The 21,524-nt window shown below is 44.3% G+C and overlaps 1 protein-coding gene across 3 annotated transcripts in view; it reads left to right on the top strand.

Moving 5' to 3' along the window:
• Positions 1-21,037, top strand: part of hmgxb3 (HMG box domain containing 3) — a 103,381-nt gene extending 82,344 nt beyond the window's left edge. For all 3 annotated transcript variants that reach the window (XM_073067299.1, XM_073067297.1, XM_073067298.1), the window contains exons 20-22: positions 81-200; positions 19,505-19,714; positions 20,495-21,037. In XM_073067299.1, coding sequence (XP_072923400.1) covers positions 81-200; positions 19,505-19,714; positions 20,495-20,941 — 777 coding nt within the window. In that variant the 3' untranslated portion in view covers positions 20,942-21,037. The remainder of the gene's footprint in view (positions 1-80; positions 201-19,504; positions 19,715-20,494) is intronic.
• Positions 21,038-21,524: the final 487 nt, after the last annotated feature.

Below are 21,524 nucleotides of genomic sequence, written 5' to 3'. Positions count from 1 at the left end.
ATTTTGCTGTTTCGTTGCCAGAACAGATAGCCAACAGTGTGTTTTTGCTTCCTTATGGTTGCCTGGTGCATATTTTACAGGAGGAAATGTGTTCTTCGCTGTTTGCTTTATACGCCTTTGTATTGGATGGATCAGCTTCAAAGGATCAACCTCCATGCGATGTGACAGGAGGAAAAGTCTATAAATTGTGCCTGCATCAGGTAAGGTGGTCAAAATCACTCCGTTAGTCATTGAAATCTTATTATCATACCTTTTATAAATACCTTCTTTTGCTTAAACTCTTCCTGCCCTACAGGAAATTTACTGAAGTATTTGTGTGGTGCTATTTATAAAGTAGAACATCTCAAGAGCATTCTGCAGGTGCTGCAATGTATTCCTTTAAACCTTGATTAATGGAGTCAATTTCACTGACTCTACAACTCATATTCTCATGATTTATTAATTGATTTGCACTGTTTGCCTTCTTTTGCATATTGTTTGTTTGTCAGTCTTTGTAGTTTTGCTTTGTGTTTTGTTGGTCTACTGTGAATGCATGCAAGAAAATGTATCTTGGGCTACATCCACACTAGACCGGATAAATCCGTAACCAGAGCTTTTTCTCTTCGTTTTGACCCTCCGTCCACACTGAAATGGCATTTTCCTCCCCCGAAAATGGAGCTTTTCTAAAACGCTCTCCAGAGTGTGTAAACTTGAAAACGCCGCTTGGGCAAGAGTAGTGTGGACAGGGTAACCGGAGATTTCTAGAACCGCTGTCATGACGTGCAGGAACAGATGGCAACATTTCATTGCTTTCCTGAACACAACCCCCCACACAACCTAACAATTTCAAAACAGACGGCAACGAGACTGAAGCCAGAAGAGTTAGAAATGTACTCACCAAATACTTTGACCCACAACTTACTGAATAAATAAGTATACTCACTTTGCTCTGTTTTCTGTCCTTGCACGTATGAAGATCGTTTACCTATTTATGCAAGTACTTCTCTGACAATAGATGTGTAACAGCCTGCTGTATCTTGTATTTGCATACAATGTTAACACTGATGCAGACATGTTTTATACATTTAACAAGGTGCTTTATTAATTCAATAGAGTTAGTCAGTTTTTCAATGTTCGTCATCAGCCAAATCATACTGTCCATGAACTCCCTGTCATTGCCTCCATATGCTCCAGTATTTGTTTTTTTTTAGTTTTAAGTCCTCATGCGCGAGAGCCAACAGCTGTCTGTCGTTTGGCAATTTCCTTTTTACATTTTTCTAGTGTGTAACTGCACAAACGTGCAATTTCACAGCGAGATTCGACACCAAACATGTCACTTGTTTTCTGTAGATGTGTCCTGTGCATGCCCAGTAGGAGGAGATCCGCCCAAATACCCGTTTTAATGTGGACGGAGGTATTCTCAAAAACGCTTGCTGTGCACACCTATCTTTTTTATGCGAAACTGGCGTTTTCAAAATGATCCAGTCTAGTGTGGACATAGCCTTGGGTAGAATATGGTCATCTTTATGTAGTTTGTGAGTGAGGAGTGAGGGTCTCTGTCAGTCAGAGTTGACCAAGGATATTGCGTTTTAGCTGTCTAGATGTGCAAGCCCGGGCAGTACGATATGGAGAGCACGCTGTTGCCCATGTAGCAAGCTCCCACTCTCCACACAACTGGTGAACCTAAAGGAACGGCAGAGACCGATACAGTTTGGTACTAGCAGCATTGCAAGAGTTGCTTGCCAGCATTTCACTCAATGTAGGATTGCCTTAGGGACTGCTGCTCAGTATTTTTTCCTCTGGGTTTATTACCAAAGCCTTCCCTGAGAGTGGGTATAGCCGCTAAGGCAGCGGAGGTTTGAGATCAGTGTTTTCCTTCTTCTAGGTGAGCTGCCAATCACAGCTGATGAACCTCATAGTGACTGGTTTTAAGGAGCCAGTAACCTGCCTTTTCCCTTTCTCCTGTTGGTAGAAATGGTTCTGCCAGGCTTAGTAGCTAAGCCATGCATGAAGACCAAGAGCTGGACTTTGTTGTCAGAGGCTATTTGAGGTGCACACCATTGGGAGCATTCAATAGGTAGAGGGAGCTTGTCCCCATTATCACTCCCGGCTATTACAACCTTAAGGAATCATATGTACTTTTAATTTGAACTTTGGTACCTTGGATAATTGTAGACCTCAGGATAATTAAGTATGTATATGATTGAGGCCATGGAGGAATTTGAAAATTATATTGTAAATTTTAAAATTCTGTACTTCTCATTTGAGGTCTATCCAGGTCTGCAAGTTAAAGGGTAGAAGGTGAATGGTGTGGTGTAAATTAGAATTTGAGTTGCTGATTCAGGGAGCATACAATGAGGGTTGCTCAGGTGTGCTTTCATATAGTTAACCTTATTAAAACAAAATGCTGGTAATAGGCAACAGATCAGGGCACATCCATGGGAAGAGGAATGGAGGTCTGAAAACAAAATTTTTCATCAAAGACTCTTTGTATGAAGAGTCCTGACCTGCTGAGTACTTCCAGCATTTTCTGTTTTTATTTTAGATTTCTGGCATCTGCAGTGTTTTTCATTTTCACTTGCACTGAATGCTCATATCTAAAGTTGGTGAGGGTTTGAATAGCAGAGAGGCGGTTGCAAGAGCATGGCTGGATCATAAACCGAAGACAGAAAACGATGATCTTGGTGATGAAAGCTGTGTTTATTTGGGGTCAGTTTATGAATGGCTTCCTCAGCTGCTGTCTGATTCCTGTGAGAGGAATGTAATTTGTGGCAGAAATTTTGTCTCTTCTCATAGTAGTTGTTGGATAAGCAGAAAGACAGTTAGAGACAGAAAGACAGAGACTTGGTGAGACATACCTCCTGCCATCAGTGTGTGTGCATATTTGTGCTGTATTTTCAAATACTGTTGCCAAAAGGTAATACATGGTGGGAGAATCAAGCACAAGGATCGATTCTTGGGGGTTGCCCGGAGGCATTTGTGAGCATGGAAAGAGAAGCCATTGCGAGTGACTCATAGGTAAAAGTGGAATTGGGTACGTTTGGTCCCACTTGGCTCAATAATATTGGAGCATTGCAGAAAAGTGGAGGATGTGGTTAATCTCATCAGATGTTGTTCAGGAATGTTGTGGGATATATTTCCACCTATATAATGGCTTTGGTAAGATTTGTTTTGCAATTGTGGCATTTTGCTGTCATAGTACTTTACATTGAAGCCACCACATCAAATTAATTAGATTGCTTTTTAAAAGAAATATTCTACAATATGCATAGAGGTCAGATAGAATGCCTATATAATAGCTTTATAAAGCTATCTCTATAAAAACACTTAATTTAGAGTATTATGTGCACTTTTGGACAGGCAGTTCTGAAAAAAAAATTGAGCTTCAGAATGTGTTTTGAGTAATTTAATTGGATATTACCAGAGAAAGTGTAAACTCAAACCAAATCTTGAAGCAATTTTACCTCACTACCAGGCAATATCTTGCAGGAAACTCACACATAATGCTGATGGAATTCACCAGGCCAGGCAGCATCTATGGAAAACAGTGAACAGTCAATGTTTTGGGCCAAGACCAGCATTTTGTGTGTGTTGCTTGGATTTCTAGCATCTGCAGATTTTCTCTTGTTTGAGTATCTTTCAGGAGGATATTTATAAACATATTCAGAATAAATAAAGGTTGAGAGGTGGTTGTTAGCAGCAAATGGAATTTACTCTCCTATAGATCTACTATCAAAAAGTAGAGAGGGTAGGATTGAGAGAATATAATTAAAACATTAAATACAAGAAATATGGTATAGAGGTTAAAAGACTATGTACTACACGTGGCTGCTAAATTCCAGAGTTAGAAAGAAAAGCTGCCTCAGCTTTCAAGGGTTACGTTTGCTAGGCAGATGGAAGTAAAGTATATGAGGGATTTGAATTTGTAAATATGGAGGGTAAATACTGATCAAGAGTAATGTCAATACCTTGAAACTGCTATTTTATCCTGATTACCAAAATCTTAAATATGCCAGATAATGCCAGGCTACTAGGTTTTCCAGGCTTTTAGATGTTATTCTTATTAATGCCTAAATGCACTTTCATTTCACTTTGTTTTTACATGTAATGTCGTGGTACAATTAATTTTATGATGAACCTGAAGTGTTTAAATAGAACAGTAAATATACAGTACTCTGGATCCCAGCACCAGCCGCAAACGTACCCACATTCCTGATCCCTGGTGTTGCAAGCTACAGCGCTGGCCACTCAACCAGCCACAGTCTGAACGCCGGCCCTGCATCTGACCATCTGTTCTGGCTGTGCACCCCACTTGCACTGTGAATTCCCTGGCTTAAATTCTGGACTAATGAGTGAGCCAGATGCCTGACCTTCAGAATTTCCACTGAATTATTAAAGTTTTACTGATTGTGAACAGCTCGAACTGGAAGGACATTCTTGCTATTGAGGGAGTGCAGCGTAGGTTCACGAGGTTAATTCCCGGGATAGCGGGACTTTGTTATGTTGGAAGACTGGAGCGACTGGGCTTGTATACACTGGAATTTAGGAAGATGAGAGGGGATTTGATTGAAACATATAAGATTATTAAGGGATTGGACACGCTAGAGGCAGGAAACATGTTCCCGATGTTAGGGGAGTCCAGAACCAGAGGCCACAGTTTAAGAATAAGGGGTAGGCCATTTAGAACTGAGTTCAGGAAAAACTTTTTCACCCAGAGAGTTGTGGATCTGTGGAATGCTCAGCCTCAGAAGGCAGTGGAGGCAAGTTCTCTGGATGCTTTCAAGAAAGAGTTAGATAGAACTCTTAAAGATAGCAGAGTCAAGGGATATGGGGAGAAGGCAGGAATGGGGTACTGATTGTGGACGATCAGCCATGATCACATTGAATGGCGGTGCTGGCTCGAAGGGCTGAATGGCCTACTCCTGCACCTATTGTCTATTGTTTATTGAACTGCTTTCAATCAGGAAAAATGACAGCAGTATTGGACTAGTAGTGCATTATGGGGATTACAGGATTCTGTAGGCATACATTATCTTTTTGTTGTATTTTAAAGTCTTGCTACCTTTCAGTATAAATATGCCAGTTAATATGCTTTCATACTTCTGCCAGTTCTAGCTTTATTTATTTAGTTTGAGCAGATAGGACTTTTTACTTTTGTCCAACCTATCTCCCCAGCTGAAATGAATCATCTCTACGTAGTATCAGGAAGGCATGGGATTTGATTTGAGAAATATATAAATTAGTCCATACCATGTCAAAGTATGGCATAGCGGCTACATTTTTCAATTGTTGATGCTGTTATCCCATATGTGGATGTAAAGGAGAATGATTCTGGCTGAGCTCTTCCTTCGGTTGTGATGGTTGTTAATGTAAGCAAAGCATTTCACTGTGCATTAAGTGGCCACTTCATTAGATACCTCCTGTATAAGGTGGTCATCTGCTGCTGTAGCCCATACACTTCTACGTTCGGCATGTTGTGCGCTAGAGATGCTCTTCTGCACACCACTGTTGCAACGCATGGTTCTTTGATTTACTGTCACCATCCTGTTAGCTTGAACCAGTCTGGCCATTCTCCTCGTTGTTTCTCATTAACAAAGCATTTTTGTCCACAGAATTGCTGCTCACTGGATGTTTTTGTTTATCACACCATTCTTTCTAAGCTCTAGAGACTGTTGCATGTGAAAATCCCAGGAGATCTGCCTTTTCCGAGATACTCAAATCAGTCTGGCAGTAACAATCAATCCACGGTCAAAGTCACTTAGATAATATTTCTCCTCCATTCTGATGTTTCGTCTGAATAACAACTAAACCTCTTGACCACGTCTGTGCTTTTATGTATTGAGTTGCTGCTGCCACACTCTGGGTTGATTAGATATTTGTATTAATGAGCAGGCATACTGGTGCAACTAATAAAATAGCTACTGAGTAGATGTATCAATGTACATGTGATGAATCTGAAGCTAAATACTGTTTTCAGCTTGTGCACTTCACTGTAAAAAGCATCTAGTTTCCAGTAGATGTTGTTGAATGTCATGGATTGGACTTGAAAAATAATTTCACAATTAAGCACAGTTGGTCTTCATCTTCATAGATCAGTTTCATTTAAGAGTTTCCATTGACGGAGGAAAAAAAGCCTTAGATAAGTTGTTACCTAAATATCAAGCCAGATTTAACTGTTCTCTGCAATATTCTTACATACTGTTCTGGAAATTAATATTGGACGTAAGTGGGAAGTAATGTTTCCTTGTAAGTTTCTGTGGGAATTTATTTTCATGAAAAGACCTTCATTTGTTTCTTCCTTCAATTATAAGTATAAAATGTAAAAAATGTGCATTGTAGTATTGAATTGATGTAAAATCACAATGGCTTCTTTGAAAATCATGTACAATACTGAGAATAATGATATGCATGTTTAATAAAAAGTGATGTCACTCTCTGATGAGGAAAAACTTCTTCACACAGAGAGTGGTGAATCTGTGGAATTCTCTGCCACAGGAAACAGTTGAGGCCGGTTCATTGGCAATACTTAAGAGGAAGTTAGATATGGCCCTTGTGGCTAAAGGGATCAGGGGGTATGGAGAGAAAGCAGGTACAGGGTTCTGAGTTGGATGATCAGCCATGATCATACTGAATGGCGGTGCAGGCTCGAAGGGCCGAATGGCCTACTCCTGCACCTACTTTCTATGTTTTCTATGTTTCTATGTTTCTGAGCACAAATGATTGAGGATATCTAATCCCAGCCGCTTGTGCAGAAATGTGTTTAGGAATTAAAAATGGGGTAGTAATGGAAAATTACAGGTTCTGTTGCAGTTTTAATGTGTGTGTTGTTTTAATATATGGAACAATTGGCTTGTTCTCTGAAATTTGACAATTTCCTACTCTTTGGCCAATTCAGAATATTTTCGCCAATCACCTTTCCAGCTCTTAGCTTCATCCCACCCCCTCTGGTCTTCTCCTATCATTTCGCATTTCCCCCTCCCCTCACTACTTTCAAATCTCTTACTGTCTTTCCTTTCAGTTAGTCCTGACGAAGGGTCTCGGCCCGAAACGTCGACAGCGCTTCTCCCGATAGATGCTGCCTGGCCTGCTGTGTTCCACCAGCATTTTGTGTGTGTTGTTGTTTGAATTTCCAGCATCTGCAGATTTCCTCGTGTTTGCTCAGAATATTTTTGTTACTGAGAGATCAGAAAGACTAGACGAGGAAGTGGATCTAGATGTCATTGTACTAGATGTCATAAAACTGACAGCTGTGTTGTTATTGACTTATGTACTGTGATACAGTGGAAAGGATTTGCCATCCAGGTAGATCATAAGAGCATTGAGGTATTGCAAAGGAAAAAGCAATACAGAATGTAGAATATAATGTTAGTTACAGGGAAAGTGCAGTACATAAAAACATAGAAATGTTGTGCTGACCATGTAACCTACTCTAGAAACTGCCTAGAATTTCCCTACTGCATCGCCCTCTATTTTTCTAAGCTTCATGTACCTAAGAGTCTCTTAAAAGACCATTTTGTATCTGCCTCTACCACCTTCACTGGCAGTGCATTCCATGCACCCACCACTCTCTGTGTGAAAAACGTGCCTCTGACATCCCCTTGTACCTACCTTCAAGCACCTTAAAACTATGCCCCCTCATGTTAGCCATTTCAGCCCTGGGAAAAAGCCTCTGGCTATCCACATCATCAATGTCTTTCGTCATCTGATACACCTGTTTTAGGTTACCACTCATCCCCTGTCGCTCCAAGGAGAAAAAGCCAAGTTCACTCAACCTATTCTCATAAGGCATGCTCTCCAATCCAGGTAACATCTTTGTAAATCTCCTCTGCACTCTCTCTGCAATATCCACATCCTTCCTGTAATGAGGTGATCAGAAATGAACACAGTACTCCAAGTGGGGTCTAACCAAGGTCTCGTATAGCTGTAAGATTACCTCATGGTTCTTGAACTCAATCCCACGGTTGATGAAGTACAAACACACCATACACCTTCTTAACAACCTGTGTAGCAGCTTTGAGTGTCCTATGGACATAGACCCCAAGATCTCTCTGATCCTCCACACTGCCAAGAGTTTTAACATTGATATTGTATTCTTTCTTCGTTTAATCTACTGAAGTGAACCACTTCACACTTATCTGGGTTGAACGCTGTCTGCCACTTCTCAGCCCAATTCTGCATACTATCAACGTCATGCTTTAACCTCTGATAACTCTCCAGACTATCCACAACACCCACAACGTTTCTGTCATCAGCAAACTTATTAACCCACCCTTCTACTTCCTCATCCAGGTCATTTATAAAAATCACAAAGAGGAGGGGTCCCAGAAAAGATCCCTGTGAACACCAGTAGTCATCGTCCTCGATGCAGAATATGAACCATCTGCAACCACCCTTTGTCTTCTGTGGGCAAGCCAATTCTGGATCCACAGACCAAGGTCTCCTTGGACCCCATGCCTTATTACTTTCTCAATGAGCCTCATAAGGGGAACCCTATCAAATGACTTACTGAAATCCATATACACTACGTCCACTGCTCTACCTTCATCAATATGTTTTGTTACTTCATCAAAGTCAGGTTTGTAAGGCATGACCTGGCCTTGACAAAGCAACGATGACTATCCCTAATCAGATTATGTCTCTCCAAATGCTCATGAATCTTGCCTCTCAGGATCTTCTCCACTAACTTGACCACTACTGAAGTAATACTCACTGGTCTATAATTTCCTGGGTTATCTCTACTCCCCTTCTTGACCAAGGGAACAACATTTGCTATCTTCCAATCCTCTGGTACTTCTGTCCCTATTGATGATGCAAAGATCATCGCCAGAGGCTCAGCAAACACCTCTCTCGCTTCCCACAGTAGCCTGGGGTATAACTCATCTGGTCCCAGTGACTTATCTAACTTAATACCTTTCAAAAGCTCCAACACATCATCTTTCTTAATGTCTATACACTCAAGTGTTTCAGGCTGCTGTAACGCATCCCCACAATTGCCAAGGCCCTTTTCACTGATAAATACTGAAGCAAAGTAATCATTAAGTATTCCACTGTCTCACACAGCTCATCTTCTTGCTCTTCACATTTTTGTAGAATGCCTTGTGGTTTTCCTTAATCCTGCTTACCAAGGCCTTCTCATGGCCCATTTCAGCTCTCCTAATTTCGTTCTTGAGCTCCTTCTTGGCACCCTTGTAATTTTCTAGAGTTCTAACAGTACCTAGTTTCTTGAACCTTTCAAAAGCTTTTCTTCTTAACTAGATTTTCTAATCCTTTCTACATCATGGTTCTTTTACCCTACTACCATCCTTTCCCTGCCTCAATGGAACATATTTATGCTCAAGACGTACAAAAAGGCTGGATGAACTCAGCAGGTCGGGCAGCATCCGTTGAAGGAAGCAGTCAACGTTTCGGGCCAAGACCCTTCATCAGGACTAAAGAAGGAGGGGGCAGGGGCCCTATAAAGAAGGTGGGGGGAGGGTGAAAAATCAATCAGAGAAAAGATCAAGAGGTGGGGGAGGGGAAGCAGGGAGGGGATAGGCAGGAGAGGTGAAGAAGGAATCTAAGGGGAAAGCACTATGGGTAGTAGAAGAAGGCAGAGTCATGAGAGGTGATAGGCAGCTAGAAGAGGAGACAGAGTGAAAGTGGGATGGGGGAAGGGGGAGGGAGGGAATTACCGGAAATTGGAGAATTCGATGTTCATACCAAAAGGCTGGAGACTACCCAGATGGTATATGAGATGTTGTTCCTCCAACCGAAGTTTGGCCTCATCATGGCAGTAGAGGAGGCCATGTATGGACATATCCTATTAATGCTGATGTTCCGTGGACGTGTGCCACATTTCTGCTGTGCATTTCCTTGAGGACGTCTGCTCCCAATTTATGTTCCCAAGCTCCTGCCTAATAGCATCATATTTCTCCCTACCCCAATTAGATGTTTTCCCAAATTGTCTGGTCCTATCCCTCTCCAGTGCTATGGTAAAGGAGATAGAGTTGTGATCACTATCTCCAAAATGCTCTCCCAATGAGAGATCTAACACCTGACCAGGTTTATTTCCCACTGCCAGATCAAGTACAGCATCTTCTCTAGTTGGCTTATCTACAAACGTTTGTACATATGGCATCAAGAAACCTTCCTGAACACCTAACAAACTCTACCCCATCTAAACCCCTTGCACTAAGGCGATGCCAGTCAATATTAGGAAAGTTAAAATCCCCCATCACAACAACCCTATTATTATTGCACCATTCCAGAATCTGCCTCCTATCTGCTCCTCGATGTCTCTGTTGCTATTCGGGGGGTCGATTTAAAAAAAAAAACACCCAGTAGAGTTATAGAGCCTGTTTCCTGTTTCTGACTTCCACCCACAATGACAATAGCCAATCCCTCCATGACTTCCTCCTTTTCTGCAGCCGTGATACTATCCTGATTACAGACAGACAAATTTGGGTCAAGGGCCATGATGAGGTAGATTGAGATATCAAGTTTCATTTTCATCATATAGGAGGTCCATTTAAGCTGTCCTTGAGCTTGGTGATATGTGTTTTCAAGCTTTGGTATCTTCTGCCCAATGGAATAGGAGAGAGTGTCTAGTTTTTGTGATAAACTGGGCTTCTTGGGGTACAAGCCTGGAGAAGTGAGTACCTAAGGACTTTAGCATTTTCAGAGGTGGTAAATAGCGAGGCCTGAATGAACATAGACCAAGCCATTAAAAGAGGTAAGAGAGGAAAGTTCAGAAGTTCCAACATAACTTTACAGTCCTCCCTGGCCACAGAAGTGGTGTCACAGAATTACTAACATTCTACAGTTAAGTTAGAAAGGCAGAAATGATAAACTAAATAAGTCTGAGCCGTTAAGTTTTAACGTAATGGTGTAAAGGGAGGCGGGGTGAAAATGCATCTCTACCATCGAGGTGTAAGACACTCCCTCCCTTGACTAGCCTGCCAGTCACCTTTGGGCAAGATTATAGCACCTGCTTAGCACCCTCCCCCCACCAGATCAGAGTCACTGGAAGCCATAGGAGCTGGTGGTGGATGGTCATATGAGCAGCTGGTGCATATCACAAGCTTGGTTATGTGACCACTGATGCTGGGCAGACAATCTCTGAGAGTATAAATAATGTCTGGGATCACATCTTATAAAGACACTGCCCAGAAGAAGGCATTGGCAAACCACATTTGTCGAAAATTTTTCCAAGAACAATCATGGGCATGAGACTATGATCACCGATGTCATATGACATGGCACTTAATGATGATGATGAATGGTGTAAATTATTGGGATCAATTCTGAGAGACATTATAAACTTAGCACAAACTGTGGACAGTTCAGTCCTGGTAAAACGTCTCAGCCCAAAATGTCAACTCTTTCTTCGACTCCATAGGTGCTTACTGACCTGTTGAGTTTCTTCAGCAGTTCTTGTGTGTGTTAATCGATACAGGAAAGGTCATATCTGAATAGTAGTTTTCTTTTTTAAGGAAGTCTCAAGGAGGTATGATAAGACAGTACATTTGAGGTAGTTTATCTGAATTTTAGTCAGACTTTTAACAAATTCCTGCGGGGTAGGCAGATCAAGATGAGAAGATCATTTAAATTCGCGGGAGAGTGATAAATCGGGGTCAAAGGTTGAATTGTTGGAATCAATTGTTAAAGAATGAGGTTATGGAGTACTTGGTGACACAGAACAATATGGGACGAAGTCAGTATGATTTCCTTGAGAGTAAATCTTGCCTGACAAACCTGTTGGAATTCTTTGAGGAGATTACAAGTAGGATAGATAGGGGATGTGGTGGATGTTGTATATTTGGATTTTCAGAAGGCCTTTGACAAGGTGCCACACATGAAGCTGTTTACCAAGTTAAGAGCCCATGGTATTACACGAAAATTACTGGCATAGTTAGAGCACTGGCTGACTGGTAGGAAGTAGTAAGTGGGTATAAAAGGACCCTTTTCTGGTTGGCTGCCAGTGACTAATGGTGTTCTGCAGGGGTTGGTGTTGGGACTGCTTTTTTTAATGCTGTTCCAACAGTGATTTAGATGATGATGTAGATGGCTTTGTTGCCAAGGTTGCAGATGATACGAAGATTGGTGGAGGGGCAGGTATTGTTGCGGAGACAGAAAATCTGCAGAATGACTTAGACAGATTAGGAGAATGGGCAAGAAAGAGGCAAATGAAATGCAATGCTGGAAAATGCATGGTCATGCACTTTGGTAGAAGAAATAAATGTACAGATTATTTTCTAAATGAGGAGAAAATCCAAAAATCTGAGATGCCAAGAAACTTGGGAGTCCTTGCGCAGGACACTCTAATGGTTAACTTGCAGGTTGAGTCGGTGGTGAGAAAGGCAAATGCAATGTTAGCATTCATTTCAAGAGGTCTAGAATACAAGAGCAGGGGTGTGATGCTGAGGCTTTATAAGGCACTGGTGAGGCCTCACCATGAGTATTGTGAACAGTTTTGGGCTCCTCATCTAAGAAAAAATGTGCTGGTGTAGCGATGTGCTACACACAGCGCTGAAATAACGACACGCAGTCGATAAGTCGTTTCAAGACTAGTTTATTCAAGCTTCGCTGCGCTGGCATTTAATCCCTAGCGCCCGCCCTCTCTGGGCAGAAAATGACATCAGAGGTGCATTACCAAAGTCTCCCCACGTGTGCTGGCTATTTGTGAGCCGGTTTGCCTGTGCAGTAAGTGGGTCGCCACATAACCCCACCCCCCCCCCCCCCCCCAGAACCAGCGATACACCCCCCAATGTCCACAGTCTGGATCAGCCTCTGTTTGGTAGGTCTGCCTCTGTGCCGTGGTGCCTGAACCTTGACTGGCTGCGCCAAGTCCACATGGGCTGGTTTGAGTCGGTCCACCGTGAAAACCTCCTCTCTCCCCCCAATGTCCAGAACGTACGTGGACCCGTTGTTGTTGATCACCTTGAACAGCCCCTCGTACGGCCGCTGTAGTGGTGCCCGGTGTCCGCCCCTTCGTACAAACACAAACTTACAGTTCTGCAGGTCTTTGGGCATATGGGTCTGGGTCCGTCCGTGCTGTGATGTCGGTACGGGGGCCAGGTTGCCGAGCCTTTTGCGTAGTCTGTCCAGGACTGCTGCGGGTTCTTCCTCTTGCCCCCTTGGGGCTGGTATGAACTCTCCTGGGACGGCCAGGGGTGCGCCGTACACCAACTTGGCCGACGAGGCGTGCAGATCCTCTTTGGGCGCTGTATGAATTCCAAGCAGGACCCAGGGAAGCTCGTCCACCCAGTTAGGTCCTCTCAGGCGGTCCACGAGAGCCGACTTCAAGTGTCGGTGGAAGCACTCCACCAGTCCGTTTGACTGTGGATGGTAGGTAGTTGTGTGGTGTAGCTATGTTCCCAACAGGCTGGCCACAGCCGACCACAGACTGGAGGTGAACTGGGCGCCTCTGTCGGAGGTAATGTGGGCCAGTACCCCGAAGCTTGCTATCCAGGTTGCAATCAGTGCTCGGGCGCAGGAATCGGCAGATGTTTCGGTGAGCAGGACCGCCTCTGGCCACCTCGTGAACCGGTCTACCATAGTTAGGAGGTACCGCGCTCCTTGGGACACTGGTAGGGGGCCCACGATATCCACATGAATGTGGTCGAACCGCCGGTGGGTGGGTTCGAACTGCTGCAGCGGGGCCTTAGTGTGCCGCTGCACCTTGGCTGTTTGGCACTGCGCGCACATTCTGGCCCATTCACTGACCTGCTTGCGAAGTCCGTGCCACGCGAACTTGCTGGAGACCAGCCGGACGGTTGTCCTGATAGATGGGTGCGCCAAACCGTGTATGGAGTCGAAAACTCGCCGCCTCCAGGCTGCTGGGACGATGGAACGAAGTTGGCCGGTAGCCACGTTGCACAGGAGGGTCCTATCACCTGGGCCTACGAGAAAGTCCTACAGCTGCAAACCCGAGACTGCGGTCCTGTAGCTGGGCATTTCGTCGTCTGCCTGCTGCGCCTCCGCCAGTGCTGCATAGTCCACCCCCAGGGACAGGGCCTGGACAGCTGGTCTGGAGAGTGCGTCCACCACAACGTTGTCCTTTCCTGAGACATGCTGGATGTCCGTCGTGTACTCGGAGATGTAGGACAGATGTCGCTGCTGGTGATCCGACCAGGGATCGGACACCTTCGTGAACGTGAAGGTCAACGGTTTGTGGTCCGTGAATGCGGTGAACGGCCTGCCTTCTAAGAAGTACCTGAAGTGCCGGATTGCCAGATACAGTGCAAGCAGCTCCCGGTCGAAAGCACTGTACTTGAGTTCGGGTGGTCGTAGCTGCTTGCTGAAGAATGCCAGGGGTTGCCAGCACCCCTTGATGAGCTGCTCCAGCACCCCACCGACTGCTGTGTTGGATACGTCCACTGTGAACGCAGTCGGAACGTCCGTTCTGGGGTGCACCAGCATTGCGGCATCTGCCAAGGCTTCCTTGGCTTTAAAGAAAGTGGTCGCGGCCTCCTCGTCCTGAGTAATGTCCTTGCCTTTATCCGACATCAGGGTGTACAAAGGGCACATGATACGGGCTGCTGAGGGGAGGAAATGGTGGTAGAATTTCACCATACCAACGAACACCTGCAGGCGTTTGACCGTGTTGGGCCGGGCAAAGTGGCGGATCGCGTCTACCTTGGCGGGCAGAGGTGTTGCCCCGTCTTTGGTAATCCTGTGGCCCAGGAAGTCGATGGTATCGAGATCGAACTGGCATTTGGCCGGGTTGATCGTGAAGCTGAAATCACTGAGGCGGGAGTAGAGCTGGCGGAGGTGGGACAGATGCTCCTGACGACAACTGCTGGCTATAAGGATGTTGTCCAAATAGATGAACGCAAAGTCCAGGTCGCGTCCCACCGTATCCATTAGCTGCTGGAACGTCTGTGTGGCATTCTTCAGGTTGAACAGCATTCGGAGGAACTCGAACAGGCCGAACGGGGTGATGAGTGCTGTTTTGGGGATGTCTTCAGGGTGCACCGGGATTTGATGGTATCCCTGGACGAGGTCTACTTTGGAAAAGATTGTTGCCCCGTGCAGGTTTGCTGCAAAGTCCTGTATGTGCGGCACGTGGTAGCGGTCTGGAGTGGTAGCCTTGTTCAGTCTGCGGTAGTCGCCACATGGTCTCCAACCCCCGGCTGCTTTGGGCACCATGTGCAGTGGGGAGGCCCATGGGCTGTCGGACCTCCGTACGATCCCCAATTCGTCCATCCTCTTGAACTCCTCCTTCGCTAGGCGGAGCTTTTCCGGGGGGGGGGGGAGCCTTCGTGTGCGGGTGTGGAGAGGTGGTCCCTGGGTCGGGATGTGGTGCTGTACCCCATGTCTGGGCATGGCTGCCATGCTGCGGTGCCAGAATCGATGGCAAGTCTGCCAGGATTCTGGTGAATTTGTTGTCCGACAGCATGATGGAGTCCAGGTGTGGGGCCGGCAACTTGGCTTCATCCAGGGAGAACGTCTGGAAAGTCTCGGCATGTACCAGTCTTTTCCCTTGCAAGTCGACCAGCAGGCTGTGAGCTCGCAAGAAGTCCGCCCCCAGGAGTGGTTGGGCCACCGCAGCCGGTGTGAAGTCCCACATGAACTGGCTGGCACCAAACTGTAGCTGCACTGTGCGGGTGCTGTAGGTCCATATCGTGCTGCCGTTTGCGGCCCTCAGGGTGGGTCCTGGCTTCCTGTTGTGGGTGCCGTACCCCGTCGGGGGCAAGATGCTGATCTCCGCTCTGGTGTCAACCAAGAAGCGGCGTCCCAACTGTTTATTCCAGACGTACAAGAGGCTGTCCTGGTGGCCAGCCGCCATAGTCATTAGCGGCAGCTGGCCCTGGCCCTCGCAGGGTGGGTGACAGCGGCGGGCTTTTGTGCCCCACTGCTGGTGGTAGAAACACCACTGTTCACTGGCCTCCTCACTCCTGCCTCTGTGTTGTGTGTGCCCCCCTGCCGGGCCTGGTCTGGTCTGCTGTTGGGCACGTGGCCTGGTAATCTGACCGACAGATGCCATGCTCTCCCTCTTGGCTTTCCACAGCACGTCTGCCCGGGCCGCCACCTTCCGGGGGTCGCTGAAATCTGCGTCGGCCAGCAGCAGATGTATGTCCTCGGGCAGTTGCTCTAGGAACGCTTGCTCGAACATGAGGCAGGGCTTGTGTCCGTCAGCCAGGGACAGCATCTCGTTCAACAATGCTGATGGGAGTCTGTCTCCCAAACCATCCAGGTGAAGCAGGCGGGCACCCCGCTCACGCGGTGAGAGGCCAAAGGTCCCAATGAGCAGCGCTTTGAATGCTTTATATTTGCCTTCTTCCGGGGGCGACTGTATGAAATCAGCAACCTGGGTGGCCATCTCCTGATCAAGGGCGCTCACCACGTGGTAGTAACGCGTGGAATCAGAGGATATCTACCGAATCTGGAACTGGGCTTCTGCTTGGCTAAACCACACACTTGGTCGCAGCGTCCAGAAAGTTGGCAGTTTTAGTGAAACTGCGTGAACAGATGAAGAGTCGGTCATCTTTGGTCCAAATCCCGTTTGGACCGTCGGGGTCAGCAATGTATCGATGTGCTACACACAGCGCTGAAATAACGACACGCAGTCGGTAAGTCGTTTCAAGACTAGTTTATTCAAACTTCGCGGCACTGGCATTTAATCCCTAGCGCCCGCCCTCTCCGGGTGGAAAATGACGTCAGAGGTGCATTACCAAAGTCTCCCCCCGCACGCTGGCTATTTGTGAGCCGGTTCGCCTGCGCAGAAAGTGGGTCGCCACACTGGCATTGGAAAGGGTTCAGAGGAGGTTCACAAGGATGATTCCAGGAATGAAGGGGTTATCATATGAGGAGTGCCTCCCATTCCATGATCCTCTCCCTTCCCGAGCTCTCTATTCCTTTTGCCAATCACCTTTCCAGCTCTTAGTTTCATCCCATCCCCTCCGGTCGTCTATCATTTTGTATTTCCCCCTCCCCTCCTACTTTCAAATCTCTCACTATCTTTTCTTTCAGTTAGTCCTGACGAAGGGTCTCGGCCCAAAACGCCAACAGTGCTTCTTCCTATAGATTCTGCCTGGCCTGCTGTGTTCCACCAGCATTTTGTGTGTGTTGGTTGAATTTCCAGCATCTGCAGATTTCCGCATGTTTACATTATTAGAGAAGTATTTCTTTACTACCTTGGGATAAATATATTCACAGTCCAGAAATCAGTCATGTAACCAGCATTGTATAGTGTACAAAGTGATTAAGGATAGGTTCCCTTTGATATTTTTCTTAGGTACTTTTGGCAAGTTCTTGACTGATATTAAAAGTTGGTTGAAGTTCCATTTCAAACACAATGGAAAACCTATCCCATTTAAATTGTCGGAATGTAATTCAATTCGGAAGTGGCTATGAAGGATGCTTTATTGAAAGGCATGGCAATTGCAAAGTTAGTTGTGTAGACTTTTTGTGGAACATCTGACTTTTAACTGTAGCTGATATCATTGTTAAACTGTGAGGAGGGGGAAGAATCATGAGCTGTATTAGATAGGGTGAGCTGGGGGACAGTGTGCAGGAATGAAAGAATAACTGCATCTTTTTGTGTTTTTCATGTCTGCACCATTTCTGAGAGGACGTGACTTTTTGCAAAATTCCCTGTATAATCACATATAACGATATGGGTTGGTTGATTGCCTCACTAGTGGTGTTTGTGTACCCTCAGGTAGAAAGCAGCTCAGTTTAACATCTATCAAAAGAAATGAGTTGTACTACACACCCAGCACTGCTATAATATGTCACTTTCCATGTAAGAATTCACATTCTGATGGCGAGCTTGACACTTATGACGTTTTATACAAGCACAAAATTCACAATGACAAGGTGAATGTGCCTACTGGCCCTACTGCACTTGATGTCCAGTCTAGATTAGTGCTAATACAATTTGACAAGTTGGAGTGAGTATTAAAACCGTAATATGTCCTAATGCGGCCACCTGTTTGAAACTGCTGAAATTTCCACTTTCTGATTGGCTTCTGTAATTATTAACTATGTGAATACCTGCCTATAGAAGAAACCAAATTATTCACTGATTGATATGAATTTCACTGTTCTTCAAAAAGCCCTGCAAAGTTCTGTATATCCACTTGAAGATTCTAGTGCAATATTAGTGAACCCATCTCATCACTCTCATCACCTTCCACAATAAGGTTTTCTCCTGGTGGTGCTCTGAATATACATGGGTCTACTTTGTTATTCCTCCCCATTGATGATACCTGACTTGCCAGCACTTTATGCATGATCAAGTCAAGTCTTGATGCTCAAGGTTTCCAGCATCTGCAGAATTTTTTTGCGTTTAATGAACTACTTTTTAATTGTATGCAAAAATCTTCCACTGCTGGTATTTATTGAGTATGGTTAACTGTTATTGAAAGGCAGTTGACAGGATAAGCTTTTTATTGGTTAGGTAGCAGTATTGTTAATTTCAAGGAGAAACATCATAGCTCTGGTGATCTGGGTTTAATCCAGACTTCTGGTTCCAATTTGTGGAGTTTTGTTGGTTTTCCTTTTGCCACATGGAATTCTGCTTGGTGTCCCAGTTTCTTCCTGCATCCCAAGGATAATGTGATTTGTGGTTCAAGGTTCAATTGATTACTATAAATTGGCTCTAGGACACAAGTAAGTGGTAGAATCTGAGGGAGTTGATAGCATTGTCAGGAGAATAAAATATAAACAGGTGCTTAACGTAGGTAATGTGGCTGACTATTAAAACTCCAGAGATTTAAACGCACATCTAGCAGTGCAATTCCAAGGACTGTTGTCCTTATGCCTTTTACCTGACCCCTTAAACTGAAACTTTGAATGCCATTTCAAGGGAATATAAAAATCTCATGGCACTATTTAAAGAAGAGCAGGGATGTTCTTCCTGTATTTATCAGTTAATCTGTCTTGGTGATGTGTGGTTATCCAGCATTTATTTAAAGATATAGCACTGAACAGGCCCTTCTGGACCAACGAGCCACACCACCCAACAATCCACCTATTTATCACTAGCCTAATCACAGGACAATTTACCAGTTAACCAACTGACTGGTACGTCTTTAAACTGTGGGGCGAGAAAACTAGAGCACCCAGAGGAAACCCATGTGGTCATGGGGAAAACGTACAAAACTCCTTAAAGCTGGCTCTGGAATTGAACTCCGAACTCTGGAACACCCTGAACTGTAATTGTGTTGTGCTAATGGCTAAGCTACCATTATTCTTACCATTACCAATACATCTTTAGACAGTGGGTGGAAACCCATGTGGTCATAGGGAGGACATACAAGCTCCTTACAGACAGCGCTGGAACACAACTTCAGAATGTCTCGAGCTGTAATAGTGTCGTGTTAACTGCTAAACTATGCCATTATTTTAATATGTGGAAATTAGCTGCTGGATTTCCTATCACTGCAGCAATCAATACAGTTCGGTAGTTTATCATTTAGATGCTTCAATATTGTGAAATATACTATCAATGCAAATTCCTTATAATTCCTCATTTCATATTGCTAGTTTGGCATTGCTGGCCACCATTTTCAGTAACCCTCTTAAATTTTTTAACTAGGTGGTTTGTGGATCAAAGTACCTCGTGAGAAGGGAATCTGCGCGTGATCATGTTGACTTGCTGGTTTCTTCACGCTACTGGCCACCTGTATATGTTGTTGACATGGCTCCACAAGTTGCATTAAATGCAGATGTGCGGTATTCAGAAATCACAGGGCAAATGTGGGAAAATAAGCAAGGCTGTTTCTCAGATCCATTGGAACCTCCAAAGGTTTGTACTATGTCTACCTATTATAATAACCAGAATTTGAAAGCATTGTCTGTGCATAGTTTTTTTAAACTCCTTGCACATTCCAAAACAGATTAGAACACAGGAATATAACTTACATCCCATGATTCTTAATTCAAACTTACTGTATAATTCTTATGGTATGATTTTGCCTTCAGCTTGTTTTGCTATGTATTTCTACACCTTGAAATTTTTCTAAGTCCTCCTTTTCATCTCTGCTTTTGAGCTCTGTAGAACCCCTTCACCTTACCCTTAGCTGCTGAGGGGTAGCAGGCCCTATTGCACCTTCCTCTCTATTAACCTTCTTGAAGCACATCTCTCTGATATGGCATTAACACATCTGCTTGCATTTTGAAAGGGAGGCTGCCGATTCAAATGTAAGCTCAAAGACTTGTTTGCAAAGGCGGAAGTGGCACATTTGGTAACTTAATTGGTGGCATGTTGACTTGCAGGCTGCAGCTATTCTTCTACAAACATTTGTTGGCTGTATAGCTTGGGACATACCAAAGATGAAAGGCAACATATAAATGTAGGGTACTTTTATTTCCACTCATGTTACCAATGATTACCTTTATTATCCTCTCTTTATCCAAAGCAAAATCCAAAGGAGTCCTTTTCCCCTTTTATTTGAGCCAGATACTTTCATATATATATATAATAGCCAAATACATAATGTTACTGCTTTTGGAGAATGGATAACAAGCAATCTTACTGGAACTCATTGCTGAATATGTTATTACTTGTGTACAATTCTATTTCCAGTATGTTTCCTGTCCAGAGCTACTCGATCAACATTATACCATGGACATGTCTCTGTCAGAAAACAGCATCCAGCATCCTATAACCAGGTCCAGTGTCCATAGGATTGTATGCAATGATGCAGATGAGAACACAGAGAAGAATGTGATGACAAGACATCACTCTATTGGCCTTTGCGATGAACTTAAGCCATATAATGACATTCTCAAAACTATTCCAAGCAGTAAAGTGAATAATGTTCGACAAAAATCAATTACTTTTGAAAATGCAACTTACTACTATTTATACAATCGCTTGGTTGACTTCCTCACCAGCAGAGACATTGTAAACCAACAAATTAGTGAAGTCTTGCAAAGTTGCCAGCCTGGAGAGGTGGTGATTCGAGATAGTTTGTACAGACTTGGAATAGCACACCTTAACACGGAGAGCGAGACTGAAGAGCTGGCTTAACATATGTGTTTATTGAAAATAGTTAAGGCAAATGATTTGACAAGTAATGTATTTATTCGGTACTCTATTTAATTAAAATATTATGTGTTTGTGATATCTTATCCTCTTTCTGTAAACTTTTGGCTCATGGCAATAGATAGCTTTGATCTAGGTTCTTCATCAGATACCATAAAGGACTCTTGTCATCTAAATTTAGTGCTTTGATCTTCATCAGGTAAGTATTGCTACCAGTGAATGGAACTGCTGTCTTTTCAGGTTCTGAAAGCAAGCATCGGAGCTTTAAGTTAATGCAGCAGCCCCACGCTATTACATCCCTCTGTGCTCCATCAGCACACACCAGTCCCATCCTTTGAAGAGCACTGCATTTGATGTCTGTGCTATTCTCATCATTACAATCATGACTCGATTTCAAAGATAATTAATTGGCCCAAAACTGCTCTGGGACAACATTTGTATCGTTCTGCTATTCTGGCTTTCTGATCTTCTACCAATAATTTTCCTGACATGAACACTTTTGCTGGCAAGCCATGACGTTTATTGCCTATTTCTAATTCACCTTTAGAAGGCAGTGGCGAACAACCTG

Source organism: Hemitrygon akajei, chromosome 15 (genome assembly GCF_048418815.1).
Source record: "Hemitrygon akajei chromosome 15, sHemAka1.3, whole genome shotgun sequence".
NCBI lineage: Eukaryota > Metazoa > Chordata > Chondrichthyes > Myliobatiformes > Dasyatidae > Hemitrygon > Hemitrygon akajei.
Note: the sequence above shows the minus strand (reverse complement) of the source record. Positions and strands in the feature narration are given on the sequence as shown.